At 44.4% G+C, this 18,044-nt stretch overlaps 1 protein-coding gene across 7 annotated transcripts in view; it reads left to right on the top strand.

Moving 5' to 3' along the window:
- The window catches only part of SMYD3 (SET and MYND domain containing 3), a 406,076-nt gene extending 394,002 nt beyond the window's left edge, over positions 1–12,074 (top strand). For 5 of the 7 annotated variants that reach the window (XM_065057918.1, XM_065057916.1, XM_065057920.1 and 2 more), the window contains one exon: positions 4,734–12,074. In XM_065057918.1, coding sequence (XP_064913990.1) covers positions 4,734–4,835 — 102 coding nt within the window. In that variant the 3' untranslated portion in view covers positions 4,836–12,074. The other 2 variants (XM_065057917.1, XM_065057915.1) reach the window with 1 other exon arrangement.
- The last annotated feature ends 5,970 nt before the right edge of the window (positions 12,075–18,044 follow it).

The raw sequence follows: 18,044 nt of genomic DNA, 5'->3' as shown, positions 1-18,044 counted from the left end.
TGCTGATTACCATTCTATGCCATACTTCAGTGCTACTCTAACTGTGGTCTCCAAGCCATTAGTAGTCCACAAGGCCATGGTAAGTGCTTTACAGCTGAGATGCAGAACCATTTACAAACTCAATCCATTGTGGTTTTGCCTATTCCCGGTGCAGCCTCCCCTTTCTCACCATGTGTGAGACAGGGAGAGACTGAACTCCCACTCTCTGGGAACACAGATGAGAGGAGGAAAAGCTTCTTGTCATCCTGTTTCTCCATGTAACTTGTGAGCACAGGACACAGCACTTCTTTGGAGGAGATCTGAAATTGATTCCCTTCATTGCTGTCCATGCTGGTACAAATTAGAGCGAGATATAATTCCCAGTTTTTTGCAAGTAAAGGTTGTGATTCCTAATATAACTCAGATAATGTCCTGGAGTTATATGAGAACACAGTTTGTCCCTTTGTGATTAGATGTGTCAACAGGGCATGCCACACGCTCAGAGCAGAAACTCCATTACCTTCTCTGCTTCATTACTCTTCTTAATACGCTCTGACACTGAATAGCACCCTGTTGGGTCCCTCGTCAGACTAATTTCAGTGTGGCATTAAGGAGAAGGATGTGTAAGGTGCAGAGGAATTGAGATCTGAATGAAATTCACCTCACTTCTATAAATCCTGCTTAATCAGGCCCAGCCTCAGAGCTGCTGGGGATTGACAGCCTCTCTGCATCAGATGTGCAGCCTGTTAAGACCAGCAGATCTTCATATGCAGCTCTGCAGCCCAGCCCTTGCTACAGCTCTCTGTGCATAGCCACCTTACTCTTAGCACCCTTTGAGTTTTGTCCTCTGCCCTGCACCCCCAAAGAAGTCTTAAATAGTGTGGAGAGCTTTATGTTACCCATTAAAATGAAATCTCCCCTAAAAGTGTATTAGACTCTGCAGAATCTAATTGCCAGGTTTTGGAAATAGAAGTGTTACAAAGAGGCAATACCCCACATCTAGAATAAAACCTGAAGGTAGCCCTTGGCTTATTGTAAAACCTATATACTTTTTAAAAATTTATGTACATATATATATGAAAGATGTAATGGTGGGAGGACAAACAGAATTATAGATTGGGAAAACCTTTGTTAGCAGAAGACAAGAGCTGGAGCCTAGTCTGACAAACCTAATTTAAAGAGCTTGGAATGACTGTAAAAAGTGGCAATAACAAAAGTTGCAACAAGCTGTCTTGTGAATCAAAAAGCTTCTAGACTGGGAAGCAGCACTCCTTTAGGAGCCCAGGACAGGACTGCATCTCTGGAGCTCACAGGAGCCCCTAACAAGTATATAGATGTGTCCTGAGGTGCAGCCGTTAGTGTAAATATTTGTTAGGTGTCATCTGTTACCTTCACAGCACTGTAATTCACTTGTTTGGTTGCCCACAACCTGGTTGGAGTTGGACTGAGTTTTGGAGACCAGGACAGGTGCAGAAGGGGAAGCTTGGGCTTAGTTTCTGACCGTCATCTCCTTGAAGTGAGATGCTGAGCACTGCAGTGCATTGTCTCAGCTGCTGCTCCATCCTCCGGACGGCAGTGGCAGCTGCCCACACAAATGCACTTCCCTGAGCAGGGCAGTGGTGCCCAGGCGCCGAGTGACAGCTGACAGGGACAGGGGCAGGTGGGAGGATGCACACACCTAAAACACTGACTGGCCAGTTTTCCCTGCAGATGCTGCACTTGGCTGGCACCACAAGCTGATGGGCATGTCTGTCTTGTCTTGCGAGGGCCTGACATAGAGACAACATTGTTCCCCTTCTTCTGTCATCCTTGGTGCGGGAACAGAAAGCACAGGAATTGGGATAAAATCCCTCCCAGGTTTCACAGCAGCACTGAAGAAATCCCCTTTCTCCTGGTATTTGCTTCAAGCACTGAATTGTTTACCAGCTGTGGTTGGTAATAACTGTGGCAGTTTTTCCTTTTCCTATGCCTGCTTTAACAAGTGTCCCCTTCCTTCAAGAGAGATGGAAGAACACAGGTACTCCCTCTGAAATGCTAGCCTTTGCTTCGTGCTGTTTTGGCACTTGACCATTTGCTTTCTGCTTTCCCTGCGATGGAGCAGAGCCGTCCTGCATCTGCACACAGTACCCCACAGCGGTGGTGATGGGCAACCCGCACCAGCCCCATGCAAATCAGGTGCAAATTACTCCGCTGTATTTCATTTGCATTCATGGAGCAACAGCCATATCACTAATCTAATGGGCTTTATATTCTGCAGGGAGACAGTGTGTTGCTGTCTTGCAATTACTATAGTTTCTCATAATTAGATTTATTCTTTTAGCTGAGAGGAAGACCACACAGGCCACAAGACTCTGCTCAGCCTCGACATCACTGATTAGCTGTGCCATTTGGGAGAGCAGGGGAGTGTTCAGAGAGGCTGCATGTTCCTGCTTTTGCCCAGTTTAACGATTCCTTGCTTTGGAGGTGAAATTATCCCCAGTTTTGCACTGACCTGTGCAAAAACAGCTGCATAACTTAATGCCAGTTTAAGCTGGGGATTACAGAAGTCATTGCTATTCTAAATTCGATGCAGCTGGTTCTGACTCGTACTGCAGCATGTGGAACGGTACATTACATGAGAATTATTTTCTCCCCGAGGAAGTAAAAAGATAAAAACTGGGTGCATTTATCTGCCATACTGAGGAAAGAAAGAATGTGGAAAGAAAATGTCGGAAGTGAGAGAGCAGTCAGCAATGGTAGCATTATCTCAAGATTAGGTGTGATATTAAGGATTTTTGCCTTTTAACAGAGGTATGTCCACATGGATATCTCTGACTGTGCATCAGGATTTGCAGGTTCATCACTACTACCTCTGTCCTGCAGGTGGGATGAAGGTCAAGGTTAGCTGCCCTAGGGCTGCGACTCAGAGTTATCCAAACACACAGCTCTTAGCAAAGGTCATTAGCAATAAATCCATCAGCTTTCTTGGCCAGGCCATGCAAGCACTGTTCACCAAGTGTGTCTGATGCATGGCCAGTTCACCTGGCCACTTTGCTCTGGGGTGAGCCTGTCCCTGCCTGTCAGCCTGGGCACAGCTGTGTGTCGCTGCACTGCAGCACACACAGGATCCCACCTGCACTGTCCTGCTCTGCACCAGACAGGGATTCCTGCACCATGCAAGTGCCAGTCTCTCTTCATCCCACTGGTTCTGACAGGGAAGGACTGGAGGACTGGCTCATATTCTTGCTTTCTACACTACTTTTTCAATTTATTTTTTTTTATAAACTCCCATACAGCTTAATACCTTACTCTCCACTATGCTGAACTACATCTATGATCTGTTCTTTACAACATTTCCCCAATATGTTAAATTAGGAAAAGAAGAACACTAAGAACAATACAGGTAGGCTTTTCAGAGAATATAATTATGACTCACTTGCAAACACTTGGAAAAAACATGCCCAGCTTTGTATTTCTGCTAAAATAGAAATATGCAAAAAAAATTAGATTTTTTATTTTATTTCAGATTTCTTAGGCATTTCTAATGGCAATGAAAGCATTTCCATTGTTCTGTTTAAGTGAGTATTTTATCATTTAGTAGTAGGGTATTGTGGTATCTCAGAACGCATTTGACTCTTTTTAGAGCTCCTTGCATACTCTGATTTGTTTTGACTTCTATTTCAAGTTGTTCTTTCAATCTTTCGCTGCCTCCCTCTTCTTTTAAGAATTAGATAATTTGAAGCAAAAAATGAACTGTGCTAGAATTTCCATATGCGTGCCAGTCTTTGGAATTTGGAGGTAGGCTTTCATTCATTCCACCAAATAATATATTTATTTTTATTTTTATCTTTCCAATTTAAACAAGCCCCTTCCTCAAGATTTGTTTCCAAAAAGATCCTTCTTCTGCAATCCAAAGCTGATTTAGCTGAATTTTGTCAGCTGACTGGACCAGGAACTCATTGAAACACAGGCTGCATTTAGTTTTTGACAATTCCTCAGTTTGGGGCGAGATAAAATCTCCGATGTCTTTTCTCCATTCTTTCTTCAGAAGTGCTGAATCCATTTCTGTCTGGTACTTCTCTCCTTGCAGGAGGAATTTAACAGAAGGAAGAAGCAGAAATGTCATATGAAAAGTGATGATCTAAACAAGAGCCAGGCAAAGAGTATTTCAGACATATCTGTGGCAAGGAATCAGCAACACCACAGGCAATATCAGCAAGTGTAAATTGACCTAGCAATGAATAGATGACCAACACAGACAGAAAATAATCCCTGGGAAAAGCAGGAAAGACCCATTCCCCTGCATGCCTTTTTAGAATGAAGCTATGCATGGTTTCTCCTGATACAGTTAAAGCACTTTATTCCATTGGTTAAGCATTAATCCATTTCTCTTTACAGGACTTGAGGCTACCAACATCATGAACGTCACAGTCATCTTTTAAGTAATGTATCAGAACCTTCGGTGCCGTAGTTGACCAATCTTTAAATGGCCTTCATGCCTCAGTGCAAAAGTATCTTCCTCTACAATTCCACACATCCATCTGTGCAACATATTCATGGGCTTTAACACCTAAGAATGATGTGTCAGTGCCTCCTCCTTTGTCAGGGACAAATCATAAAACACTTTGGGATACTTCACTCCTATTTCTACTGTACTATGCGTTGAAGCCCCCAGCTGCCAACTGCTTGAGGACCAGGACCTCTGTCCCTGCCCCACTGCAGTGGCCAACCCATTGCACAATGACTAATGTGTACTCTTCTGTTCTCTCCTCAAGGCCTATAATATTATGAAGGTGACACATGGGACAGATCACAGCCTGATGCAAGCCTTGATGGAGATAAAGGAACAGTGCGAGGCCATCATGAGAATACAGTGAAGAAAACCTCCAGTCTGGAAAACAAAATATTCAAGGAGAAAGGAAATCAAATGCTTTTTATTGTATTGGAAAGCCTCTTGATGATTTTGGTGTCTTTTCGTTAGGTCCTAAATGTTCAGTATCTCTTAGTTTCGCTGTATGATTGCAAATGAGTTAATATTTGGAGGAATATCTGCAGTTTTCAGAGGATTTTTTTTTTCCTACCAAACAATCTAATTGACAATACCTAATTATCAATTTACAATACCTAATTTAATTGATAATAATATTGGGAAAGCCAAACAGAGTCATCATCAGTTAGAAAGTGATATAATTCCTTTTATATCAGCAGTCAATTTTTTATAGCAGTTTACGCCAGCAATTAAGGACCTCATGTCAGACACATTATAAGTAGAGAGAATATATTTTTTCCCATTGCCTTGCCCTTAGGTGTCATTTCCAAAAGCCTGATCCAGTGGTCTTTGACATCAAATAAGAGTTTCCCAATGTTCTAAATAAGATTTTCTTCCCTGACAATATATCTGCAGAGCTCTGACCCTCTTCTTCTTCCATTTCATATGCTGTAATATCGAATATTAAAATGGCTGAAAAAAAATTTAATGAAAAGTGTATCTATGTGGAAATTGTTTACTCTGTTTTCTCCACATTTTGAGTGCTTCAAGAGTTTCTCACTTCACAACAGCTTTAAAGAGAGGTTTGGGCCTGTGAGCTCCATGGTGTGGTTTTTAGACCTTTCTGAGCCCTTGGGGTTTGGATTTCACCTCCCCAAACAGTGAAGCTCTCAGACCTACAGATGACTGCTGAACTAGGAGGTCATTGCTGGGGGACAGTGGGATGTCTTGGAAAGCACTGGACAAGGAGTAAGGGGTTCAAACTGGAACACAGGAGGTTCCACTTAAATTTGAGAAGAAACTTCTTCTCAGTGAGGGTAACAGAGCACTGGAACAGGCTGCCCAAGGGGGTTGTGGAGTCTCCTTCTCTGGAGACATTCAAAACCCACCTGGACACATTCCTGTGTAACCTCATCTGGGTGTTCCTGCTCTGGTGGGAGGATTGGACTGGATGATCTTCCGAGGTCCCTTCCAATCCCTGACATTCTGTGATTCTGTGATTTCCTTATGCTCATCACCAATAGAGTTGTTCTTGCCAGAGCTGCTGACTTCCATTTTTAACACAAAAACAAATGTTAACAAAAGCCAATGAGGAACATCAAAACCTAAATGATTTAAGGCCTTTGAAAGTATCACCTCAGGTGTGTCACTGCTTTCTAACAATTTATTGCTGCTACTCCAGCCATGACTGTTATTTCATTAATCCACGGTTGTTGTAAAGTCAGTTTTTTTTCACACCAGTAACTTGACACCATTAATTATTGTGAGAACACATTTCAAAAGAAAATGAACACTCTGGGCATAATTTACAGCCATAGCACATGAATGCCAACGCTGAGGAAGATATCTCCTTTCAAGGCATTTGTATTTGTTCCAGCATATGGAGCATTCACTTGCCCAGCAGTAATATGCAAGCAATACCCTATGAAACACAGTGCAGTTCTGGAGTATGTAGCATGGCTTGATGCCAGAGGCCAAGTCCTATCAGCCACCCAAGAAGTGCAATAATCCTCGCAGAAATTCACTGCTTGTTTGGTTCTTCTTGCCGTTATGAGAAGGAAATTATCTGGGGGAAAAGGTCAGACCTTTGCATTTATTGGGATTTCTGACAAAGTAATGTCATCACTGGTAGACAATGAGAAAATGCGAGGGGTACCAAGTCTTCAGGACCTATTTTCTGGCTTTAAAGGGGCAAATGCGTATTAGAAGTACTGTGCTTTTGCATAAAGATGATGCTTATGTTATCTCATTATTACATTTCTAATACTAAGATTTGAAAATGCAAGGGACTTCAGAATGTAAGGGAAGATGATGCATGAGTTTATGCAGCATATCCTGGGAACCGGCCTGCCAGCTCTCACGTACGTAGACACATCTGTATGTATGAACTGCAGCACCAGCTTCTGGGGCTTCTGGTACAAGGACACTACAGCTCACTCTCCAAGCACAACAGCAGGGAAGTATGGACACTAGGGGAGAGTCTGAGCTACCTGACATCAGATGGGGAAGGCCATATTACATCACGCCGAAGGATCTACCTACATTGGTATTTTCTCTCCAGCAGATGTTTAGGGAAAATGTGCAAGTGGAACAGTTCAGCGTTTACCTGTTGGGAAATAGAGAAAGGTGCTATGTGGGCTGCAATGGCAGGAGTGCTGCCATGTGAGTGGGGCTGTAGGAAATGGATTCGCAGCCCACCGAGCAATGCAAGAAACCAGACCGGCACCGGCTTGGTCTGCAGCTCAGGTTTCCAGATCAGCATCCTGAGGGCAGCGCTGCATTGCCTGCCCTGCCTGGCTGCCTCCTCTGGGCTGGCCTGAGGAGATGCCTTAGTACGAGGGTGTAATTCATGCTTTATATTCGTTACTGTTGATACAAAACTTGCTTTTTTTTCTGGTTGGTTTCAGTCATTTACTGAGCAATTTGCCTTGGAGGTTCCCAAGTACTAACACTGCTGGCAGGGAGGCTGATGCTGCAGGGGAGGGTGTTGCAGGCAGATTTTTTCCTTTCCAATGTTCCCATTCCAGCTTATTTTCTGCAAAGAAGGCTGGGTGGTGACTCCAGAGAGATTCAGCTAAATGCATCATTTGAAAGTGCGGTAGCAAGGAAGCACGCCAGCTAGGAACATTAGATAAGCACTCATTTCAGATCAAGTAATCTTATTTTTTCAGCTCAGACTCAAAGTAGCTGGAGTTGTCTTTGCACAGACATCGTGTTTCAGCCTTCAAGAATAATATCTGTCAAGTTTTTCAGGTGGTATCTGCTTGCTAAGATAAAGATGATAAAGTCAGAGGGAGGCAGATTGCAACATTATGTTTAATGCTGGCAGGCTTGCTGCTTGCTTCCAGCAGGTCAGAGACTTTTCCAGTATCTTTTGTAAAATAATGGTAATTTGGGTTCACCGTAAGGTTTAGAGTTACTTTTGATTTGTCACTATGCCTTAAATTAATCCAGGAGCAACAATGTTAGATTGCACTTAGAGTGAGCATTGCATCATAGTATGTGTTTGGAAGAGAAACAGTACCAACCTATGGTAAAAACCATGGGGTATTATACAGTTTTGCTAGGAACAATTGATACCAGTTGAACAAATCATCTATCTTAAAAAAAAAAATTAGTTCCCCAAACTATGCTGTTTCTTTAAGCATGGTGTAATTCTCTGTATCCATACCCTCAAGGTGTGCTGACCTGATGTTGGGCCCTTGGCAAACAGAGCTTGCTGTGCATAGCAGGGGTAGTAAACAGTAGAAAATAAAGATACTCAAATGCAGTGAACCAGTGTTTTCAGCACTGTGACCTCTCTGAGTCTATCAATCTGTGTGTTGCGCCATGCATGGGTTTATGCCAGCAAAACTCTGCCGCTACTCAGCCCCTTCTCTGCTTCTCGCTGTAACCCTGTTCTCTGATGGCTAGGCTTTTTAAGCTAGCTTTTGTTAGACTTTTTCTTTTTTAACATAGCACATTTGTGAAATATAGAGGTTATTTCCCTGCAGAGCATATTCCAAATAGTGCCTGACTACTGCAAGACTCTTAATGAACAGAGTTCTGTCTTTTACAGAGGTTGTGCCAATTATGAGGATTTTTTTTCCCTGATTCAGAATTAAATCTCCCATAAGATATGGAGAAAAAGGAAGGTCTTTCTTAGAGTTATGGATGCAGAGTTCTGGCTTGACTTCTCCGCTGCACCAGAAACTGTGTCTGATCTTGGGCAAACCAGCCAGGGTCAGGCTGACTTCCATTGCTGGGCTTTGTCACCGTAGGATGTGCAAAATGGTATGGCACCATTGTATTATATTTTCTTGTAATTACGGGCGTTGCCTGAGAGCTCCTCCAAAACTGAGCTGCCACACACAGACAGAGGGCTGTGAGCGGCTCCTGCCTGAGCCGTGTCTCCTGCCTGCAGAGAAAGCACTGGTCTCCCCCACAGCACTTCAGCAAACTCTAAAGCACATCCAAAAAAATCCAAAGCAAATGCTTCTGAGCATTTCAGCCCAAAGCCGCATTACAGGTCCTCCTTTTTTTTTTTTTTTTTTTTTTGCTTCTTTTTAAATTACTAGTTTCTTTTTCCTATCAAGGTACATTTTCCTATGCAAAAGTCCTTTTCTTTTCCATTTCTGATTTTACAAAGTTAATCAGCCTGAAAATACATTTGAGATCACTGTTTTATAAAATGCTTCCTACAAGAACATCTAAGCATGTATTTTTTCTAAGCATAAAGAGTGTACCTTGCCTGAAAGTCTACAGTGTGCTGTTCTTGCCACTCAGCACAGTGGTTTCTGTTTATCCCCACAATAGTGATGTGTAAGCCATGCCTGTATGACCCCCATTAGTATTTCATGGGGAAAGTTCAGCGTTTTTATTTGCTCTGCACTTGTGATCAACATGGACAAATCAATTCTAATTCCATCATTCTTTAGACTTTTTGTAGGTTTTAATAAGGACCTTAGAGATTCCTCCCCTCTGAAAAAAAGAATAACGCAGGCTTAGTAATTAGGCTTCATACAGTCACTGCTCACACAGAGAAACCTAGCAAGTTCTTTATAGTTCCCAGGAGACCAATTAACCTTCTTTTAAATATACCTCTATATAGCTACAGAGAGAGGCACTCACAGAAAGGCACATACACACAAGATTTTCAGTAGCCTCAGATGCTCCAGCTCCTTGTTAACTAAATTCTGATGGGTCTCCCAGCAAGCAGGCAGGACTGAAGCATCCTGCCCAATTCCTTTTTAACTCCAAAGATGCCTTAATGGGGACAGAGCATAACCTCTTCTTCCAGCTCACCCCAGGGAAGGAGGGAGGGGATAATCACGCAGCCTCTTCTTAAAGTTCCCCTCCATCTCCTGGGCTCTGGCAGGCAGAGCTTGCTGGTCTCCTTACCTGGAGCTAAGGAGCCTGCTCTCCCATCTCTGTTTCAGCTAAGGGCTGATCTAGTGAGACTGGAGGAAAGAGATGATGTTTTCTTCCTCTGGTCCTCCAATTTAGCAGCTCTGATTCCCAGTCACCAGAGGTTCTGAATAGGAAGGTGGCAATTTTACACACCTCTTGGAGGAAAGCTGCACTTTAAATCACAGGTGATTCCTCTTGGCAATTCCACTTGACTTTCACAGCAGAAGCCAGGAGTCTGTGATAGACAAGGGTGGCTGATGAGAAAATTAGCAGAGCTCCACTCAGGTTCTGTGCTCTGCTCTGTGCTGTACTTGCCTGTTTACTTTTAATGAAACTCCTTTTAACTATGACTTTTTAGTGTTGCCTTCCTATCGCAGTAGGTGCCAGGCATGGTGTTGATCATCCTGTGGTGGAACAGGCAGAGCAGAGTTCTGGCCTGACCTTCCTTGTGCTCTCCCTTGCCAAGCCGGGGACACCCAAGTGATATGTTGCGCAGTCACAGAACTACCATCCTCCCACTGAGCCACTATCCCTCCCACTGGTAATAACAGACCGCAGGAGCACGTAGCAAAGGATGGAAAAGCTGTTGTGGTTTTTGGTGAGAGTTGCAGGCATCACATTGTTTCAGAGAGGAATTGGCCTCTGTGAGAGGTACACTTTCCCCCCCTCCCCAAAAACAACAGAAACTTACAGGCTGATGGAACATTGTGGTACTGCATATGCCCCTTGATTGACAGACAGGGCCTTTTACCAATGAGTTGCCTTGATTGAAGCAGTTTCTGAACAACCACCATAAATTAGAGAGCAGTGTAGGGGAAAGGGACCTGGGGGTCCTGGTGGACAGCAGGATGACCATGAGCCAGCACTGTGCCCTTGTGGCCAAGAAGGCCAATGGCATCCTGGGCTGTATTAGAAGCGGTTGGTTTGTAGGTCGAGAGAGGTTCTCCTTCCCCTCTACTCTGCCCTGGTGAGACCACACCTGGAATATTGTGTCCAGTTCTGGGCATTCCTCAGGGACTGAGACACCTTGCTGACCTGGTAAGTGATCGCCTGGGTACCCTTGAGAGTCTTCACTTTGACACAGAGTGGGAAGATGTGTGTTTTGAACTACCACTCTATAGTTTTGGAATCTGATTCCCTGGAGTTTGAGTTGGTTGTGCAGTAACTAAACTCCTAACTGGTCTCTGAAACTGTGTCGTGTAATGTCTGAGTGCTGAGTAAGTTTCGATTAACCCTGTTTGTAGTTGGTTTCTGCTAAACAATTCTGGTTAGAATGAAGTCTGTTTGGAGTTTGTTGCCTGCCTAAAATGACTTTTGGGGTGCCTCTGTGACAGCCTTCATACCTGTACCCATAACCATATCGATGAGGGACAGCTGGTGGCCTGGGAACCAGAGTAGTAGAGATGATGGAGACTGCGTGAAAAGGAGCAATCACTGACTGCTGACAGTTTGCTTCTGCTTCTTATGCCCAGTCCCATTTTGATCATTTGGATGCAAGAGCTCTTGTTGTACTTTGGTCTCTTTATCAAAGGCACATCAAGCTCTGGAGAGAAGTTTCCTCAGCGAGGTACTGGCAATATTTTGTTATTTTCTTCTGTTCTCTTTAATGTCATTGGTGTCTTGTACCCAGGTTATACCCTATATAGGACTATGATCAAAATACCATTACTGGAGAGTGATGTTCCTCATCATGCTGAAAAAAATGCTGGATGAGTGCAGTTCTCTTTCACAAGTTGGGAATGTTAATTTCTGAACATCTGTGGCTGAAGGCACCAGTAAATAATGATATTTTAAAAGGTCAGTGTAATAAGGGCATACAAAGAATTTCCCCCCCACTTACCAAATGTCTTCTGTGGGGACTGCTAAATAAGTCGTGAAAAATAGATAAAAATCTGACTTTTTGTGTTTTCTGCAAATAGGTCTGTGCTGATTGCTGGACTTCTTTTTTGTTTGTAGTTTATTTTACGCAAGTCAAACTTAAAACTCAACATGAAAAAAAGGGAATTGGCAAAGATGCATTAAATTACTGACAGAAAGCCTCTGAAAACCAGAAAGACCTGAAGAATACTGATCCCAGGTCTGGGATGGGGCAGCGTACCAGCAACTAGGCAAGAATGCCGCCTTGGTTTAGGGCTGGTAGATGGGAAGACAGATAAAAGTCCTTCAGATGAGCATTGTCCAAGTTCATTTAATCAAAGCCCCAAATGCAATCCATGTAATATGACTGTGATACAGCCAGGTCACAAAGCTTTTCATTTTACCATTCAAATCTAAAGTCTTGGCAAATTGTGTCCTTCCAAGGTGGTAGAAAGCTCATCAAGAGACTAATATCTTCTCTGCTATGGAACATCCCTTTGAAATCTGCTGCTAAGAAATAATGGTTATTGGGTGCTGGGAGAGAGGAGCTTGTCCTGCAGATGAACTGGAAAAAGGCCAGTTTGCCGATAAACCCTTGGCTGGCATTCACAGAGCTGCAGAAATGACATAGGTTTAGAACTCAGTGAAGGTACGGACTCACTCAAACCTAGCCCAGGACCTGGACCGGCTTTAACCTGGACCTCTCTCCCCTTGATTGAGCCCTGTCAGTCATTTAGCTGTCAGGTGTCTCAGTTCAGACCAGAGCCAAAGAGAGGCAAAGGCAGGGATGTTGTTCCTCCTGCCTGATAGGATGTCCTCAGCAAACACCTTTCCTTTAAGTGTGGGGAATGCAGGACTGGCCAAAGCAACTCTAGGGCATACTGTGGTTTTCACAGTACAGAACAAAGGTGCCTTGGGGGACTTTTTGAAGCCCTTCACTTCATCCTGCAGTGAGGGTTTTGTGAGCTGCCATGTGCTTCCTTCCCACTTCCCTGCTCTGCACCGCAGGGAAACCCGTGCCTTTCCCACCAGCCTTTTCCTGTCCTGCTCTGCCAGTGATGCAGCCTCTCATCAGGGGCCATTGCCCCTGAAGCTCTGGAGGTTTTACCCTGGTAAAAAGATGTCAAGTGTCCAGTTTCTGTTGCAGGGAGGGGGGAGTGTGCAGAGAGCAAAAATCTCTATTTAAAAAAAAAAAAGCAAAGAATAATTTCTGAATTGACATGGAAATGTTTAGCTCACTGTTTCTTTCTTGCCAAGTGTCATAGAACAACAGTTAAGCAGGACAAGTTTTCAACTACTATCTTGACTTTGGACCACAGCAGCTTTTTTGTGCCCATCACTCCCTGGTGCCAGCTGAGACGGATCAGTTCTGGTGCCGGCTGCCTTCCCTAAAGCCGGGCATGGGGGTTGCAATGAGTCAGGCTTAGCTGTCACTGCCATTTTCTAGAGTAGGTTTTGTAGCCTGGGGATGCCCATGGAGGGGGGGATTTGGAAAAGGCACCTGAGGAAAGCAAACCTTTTTATCATTAAGCTGAAATGCCCTCTACCACCTGCAGCTCCCAGGAAAGAGTTTATGCAGTCTGCTAGATGAAAACGGTGGAAAGCGGGAATTGCCTCAGGCCAGCAGATGGTCCCAGGCAGAGAAGCCCCGGGCTTGGCACAAGTGCCTCTGTTCCAGCCATCGCCCAGCCCTGCTGTACACCTCAGGAGCCTTGTGAGTTTTCTCGCAGCAGAATCTCACTGCATGAAGCGTCCAAAAGTGAGTGGGCCAGCTCCTGGCCAGCCGGTATGGCCCCGTAGCCAAGCAAAGCTTCTAGGATGGGGTCAGGTGTATGATTTCTTAGAGAAATGGGTTTACAGCTTTCCCATCTGAAAAAATTTTGATTATTTTGGATTTAATTGTAAGTTGCCTCAGTATGTGTTTTAAATAAAAAAAAAGACAGACCTACTCTATCTTGCCAGGGAAGAATCTCTAGGGTCACAGAGGGAATTTAAAGCTCAAAGGTTTACAATCCTAGCAAGATAAGGCAGTATAACAGCCTCCACACTTTATGATGCTAGCTTATGAAGAGTTCAAAATGGCTTAGTATGAAGGTTATTTTACTCAAAGATCCTGTTTGAGGAAGGAAAAAAAAAACCCAACATCACAAATCTTCATAGCTAGTTTTGACATAACTATTAGATTATAGGGGTTTGGGTTGTTTGGTTTTGTTTGTTGGTTTTTGGTTTTTTTTTCTCCTATCCCCAGTGGGTTTTCTGCTTATAGTGTAACAAATAACTGAATCCCCAAATGAGATGATGCCTCTGGCACAGGCCTCAAGCCAGGTGATACCACTGTATGTCCTGTGCCTTTGTAGGGTCCAGTCAGGCACCGTCACATTCTTCATTGCTGCAACTCACCTGGTATTGCTCTGGTCTTAAATTTCTGACAAGTTCATGAATGTCCACCTACATCCATGGACCTGGCCTGGTTCTGCCACCCCCTTGTCTCCCCTCAGTCCTACCTCTCTGCAGCGGTGGGGGCTGTGTGCAGGCATCATCACTGGCCCAGAGTCCGTGTGGTGGACAGCAGTGCAAGCAGCCAGCTCAGAATGGCCTCAAATGCACCTTAATAAGAAACTAAGCATAGCTTTGCAATGACCTTCTAGGGAGGCTCACAAGCTTTGACTTAGATGTCTACACTAACCTGCCACAGAGACCTCGGAAACCTGCCTCTTGGACCAGTGTATAGTGCAAACACATGGAAAAACTTGGAAAGCAAGCTGTTAACGGGAATTGTTCAGAGGGGTAATAAATAAATTTTTCACTGAAGGAGTCATGAGTGCCTAGATGAAGAAATCAGTCCCAGAACAGTTTTTTTCATTGTGGAAGTCTTTCAGCACCCTGTTACTATCAATACTAACTGTATTCCCATCAAAGATTTCAGGTGCAAAGCCCTCTTGCTAGGCTATGTTTTATTTCTCATGCACACAGTGTTTGGTCCCGTGACTGACCTGCTCTGCAAACTGCTTCATGCTGCTGCAATGCTAATTGTCAAGCAGAGTAGGATTAGTGCCCCCATCATTTTGACCTTGCCAGCAGAAGGAGTCTGATGGATGTAAAGTCGGCAATGCCGGGGCTTAGAGGCTGTCCAGAAGCTTTTCTGTGGATTTCACAGCATCTTAATGGCTTTACATATAACCTTCACAAGTGTTCTTTGAGCCTCTGCAAACCGAGTCCCAGCTACACCAGTCCCCAGGGGCAGCACGAGTCACCAGCCCCAGGGCAAGTAGCTGTTATCTTTCTTATCATTTGTGTAATTGCCATGACTTCCATTGTCCTTGGAAATCAGGAGAAAATTATGTTTACAGTGTCTTGGCTCCTGTGGTGATGCTTGCTGAGTACCATGAGGTTTCCACCAAATATGATTTAGGAGCAGGCAGTGTGCTCCTTAATAAAAACAGGGCTGCCATGACTCTCTTCGCAGTTGTGTCCCTGGGCATCCAGCTAAAGCACAGAGCTGGGAGTGAGCTCGGCCACAGTGCATGGACGGGCACTGAAAGACAAAGGGAGTGAAAGCACTGCTGCTCCTTCAGAGCTGCTGGACGCTCTCGTTTCAAGCCAGCTCCAAGGGGCGGTTTGCAAAGGGCTGTTTGCGAAGGGCAGCACAGACCATCCAACAGCACGTGTGGAAGAGTCTGCAGAGCACAGTCCAGCAAGCAGTGTGGCTTGTGTGTTCCCTCCTCCCTCTGCTTTATGGTAACTGCAATGAGCAATTCTTTGGACAAACTAAATGTAGAAAAATACCACATCTTCTCCCATCTCCCTGTTTTCCTGTCATTCAGAGAATGAAGGTGAGCCAAAATGAGACAGAGACAAGGACAGTCCCTGCTCCTTTTAAAGTGAGTGACAAAGGTTCTGCATCACTAGAGGTGTGAGATTGCCTGTCTGCAGCAAGTCCCGAGTCCTGCACGCTGCACCCATCTCTGGCTGCACTTGGGTCTCTATGAGATAGAGCACAGCTGCATCCATTTGGCTGCCAGCTGGTCGACATGAAAACCACAATCTGACGTAATGCACGGGTGCCAAAGCTGTGCAATAAGCATCCACAGAAGAGACACACGTAAGCACAGATGAAAATGAATCCAGGTCTTTCCTCTAGACAGGCAGCCATTGGGGAAGGACTATTTTTGGCTGTCTTAGAGCTTTTCCCAGATTGGTACTTGCCAGGGTTGTTCTTCAAGGGAGACTGGATAGGACTGCCAAGCTACCTACTTGCTTTTGGAGGCTGTGAAGGTGGTCTTTGAGCAATGTAGAGCATTTGTGTGGTCACAGCCAATATAGCGTTGTTCAGTGGTTAAATAGTAGATGTCAGCCTTCAAAACTGCCAGATTGGCAGCTGTGAGGAGCACTAACAGATATCATAAAGCATAAAATCCGGTCACAGATGGCCTTTTTCTAGAGGAACCAAACATTAATTTTGTGCTCATCTGAGAGACTGTGAGCTGAATTTTCTTCCTTCCCCTCCCTCCTTCAGTAGCTTCCAGGCCGCTTGCGCTGCCAACCAAAATGAGAGTAAGGTCCTGGCAGCCCCAGTGGTTTGCAGGCAGGTGTGGGATTGGAACCAGCTTTAGCAACTTCTTGCTCTTCCCCTGGTTTTCCAGTAGCCAGGCAGCTTGTTCAGGACTCCATAAGGACATGGGGCCTGCCAAGTTCTAATGCTATAAACCCTTTCTTGATCTTTAGCCTGGCAAGTTATTGGCATCAAAGACAAGGTAAGACTTGGTCTTGTCTGGAGCATTAGTTTAGTAAAGGCACCAACAGTTTCAAGCAGGCCTTATGAGGATATTAGCCTTTTGCCCCTTCCCTTGCTCAATGCACAAAACCTTTCCGGGCAGTCGTGCCCCAAAACGGAGGTGTGTAGCATTGAGGTCTGTAAGGCTTCAGACCAAGAATGAACTGGTTTTGTTTCCAGCTCATACAGAGCTCCTCACCATCAGTTCTGCCTTAGACAAAGTCTAGGACTTGCACTAACCAATTTTTCTCTGTTTTTGTCACTGTAAGGCACTTCAGGCTCTTTAATACTGATGTGGCTGCATGATAACAGCAATGAAGATAAATTGCCTCGAAAACAGGCAATAAGCCTTTTAGCTCTTTAGAGCAAATCAGAGCTATTCTGAGCAGCCCACAGATGAAAGAAATTGACGTTTATCTTCATTTACAGCTACTGTGGAGAGGCACCAGCATGCAAATTCACTGGCCCAGGGCAAGAGCTGAGGCAGTACTCATGGAGTTTGCTGCTGGGAGAGGAGAAATGAGGAGAAACTCCCTCCTCCCCTCTGCCACACCATCTCATCACTTGTCAGCCTTTGCCTCTCTAGCCACCTTGGTATTTTTTGTTTGGAAGATCTGACCACTGTAGACTGCATCCCCTGCCACTGTGGCTGTTGGTTCTCCCACCGAGCTGCTATAATAACAAGATAGGATACTTTACATGCACACCAAACTGTCAACTAAATATTTAGATGCCCCTAAAGTAGGGCATATGAGGGACTCATCTGCCAGCATACGGTATGTCTTCAAGGAGAATTTTAAACTGTTTCCTTTTTCCTCTTCCCCACAAGAAATAAGTCTTGTTGTTTTCTTCCAATGGGAACAGTGTCTATATTGGAGCGTACCCAAGTGTCAACAGGCTTTGCAAGTGAGGAGCTCTCTTAATTATCAACAGGGAACACCACAAACATGAGCAAGAGGCAGGTATTGTGCAAGCCTTGGCAGGAATTCAGGGGTCAGCTGAACCTGCCACAACTGCCTTTCTGAGAGAGGAGCACGCCTTGAGTAATGGACACAGACTCTTTTTATTACTCTTACATAATGTTAGATACCTGCATGGTTGCCAAGGGAAATCTGACACAGTTGCTGCAGATGACAAAGAATTCTACCTACAAACACGTTTTCATCATTTGTTTGGTTTTAGATTTTTCCCTTGCTCACAGATGCAGAAGGAGCAATCCCTGCGAACGTGGGAGGTACATACACATAACCAGTGCATGTAAAAGCCTGACCAAGTCAGACGCTGTGACTGTGCTTGCTTTCTGTTTCTGGACAGCAGGAAGAAGAAAATGGTCCTGTGCATGGTCATAATGTTTCTGTCATTGCTATTTAACCCTGCAATGCCCTATTGTTGTTTTCTAGTGAGTTTGCTTCTCAGCAATACTTGCTTAGTAGTACTTATTAGGCTGTTTTTTCAGGTTTGATCTTGCTCACTCTATTGCAATAGCACATTCTCTTGTGGGTCAAAACCATCTTCTTTTTTGCCATTTTATAAATGCTCTCATCCAAAGTGAAATAGTCAGGAAGGGAGAGGCAGATA

Source organism: Columba livia, chromosome 3, assembly GCF_036013475.1.
Source record: "Columba livia isolate bColLiv1 breed racing homer chromosome 3, bColLiv1.pat.W.v2, whole genome shotgun sequence".
NCBI lineage: Eukaryota > Metazoa > Chordata > Aves > Columbiformes > Columbidae > Columba > Columba livia.
The sequence above is the reverse complement of the archived record's forward strand: the minus strand, read 5'-3'. Positions and strand labels throughout refer to the sequence as shown.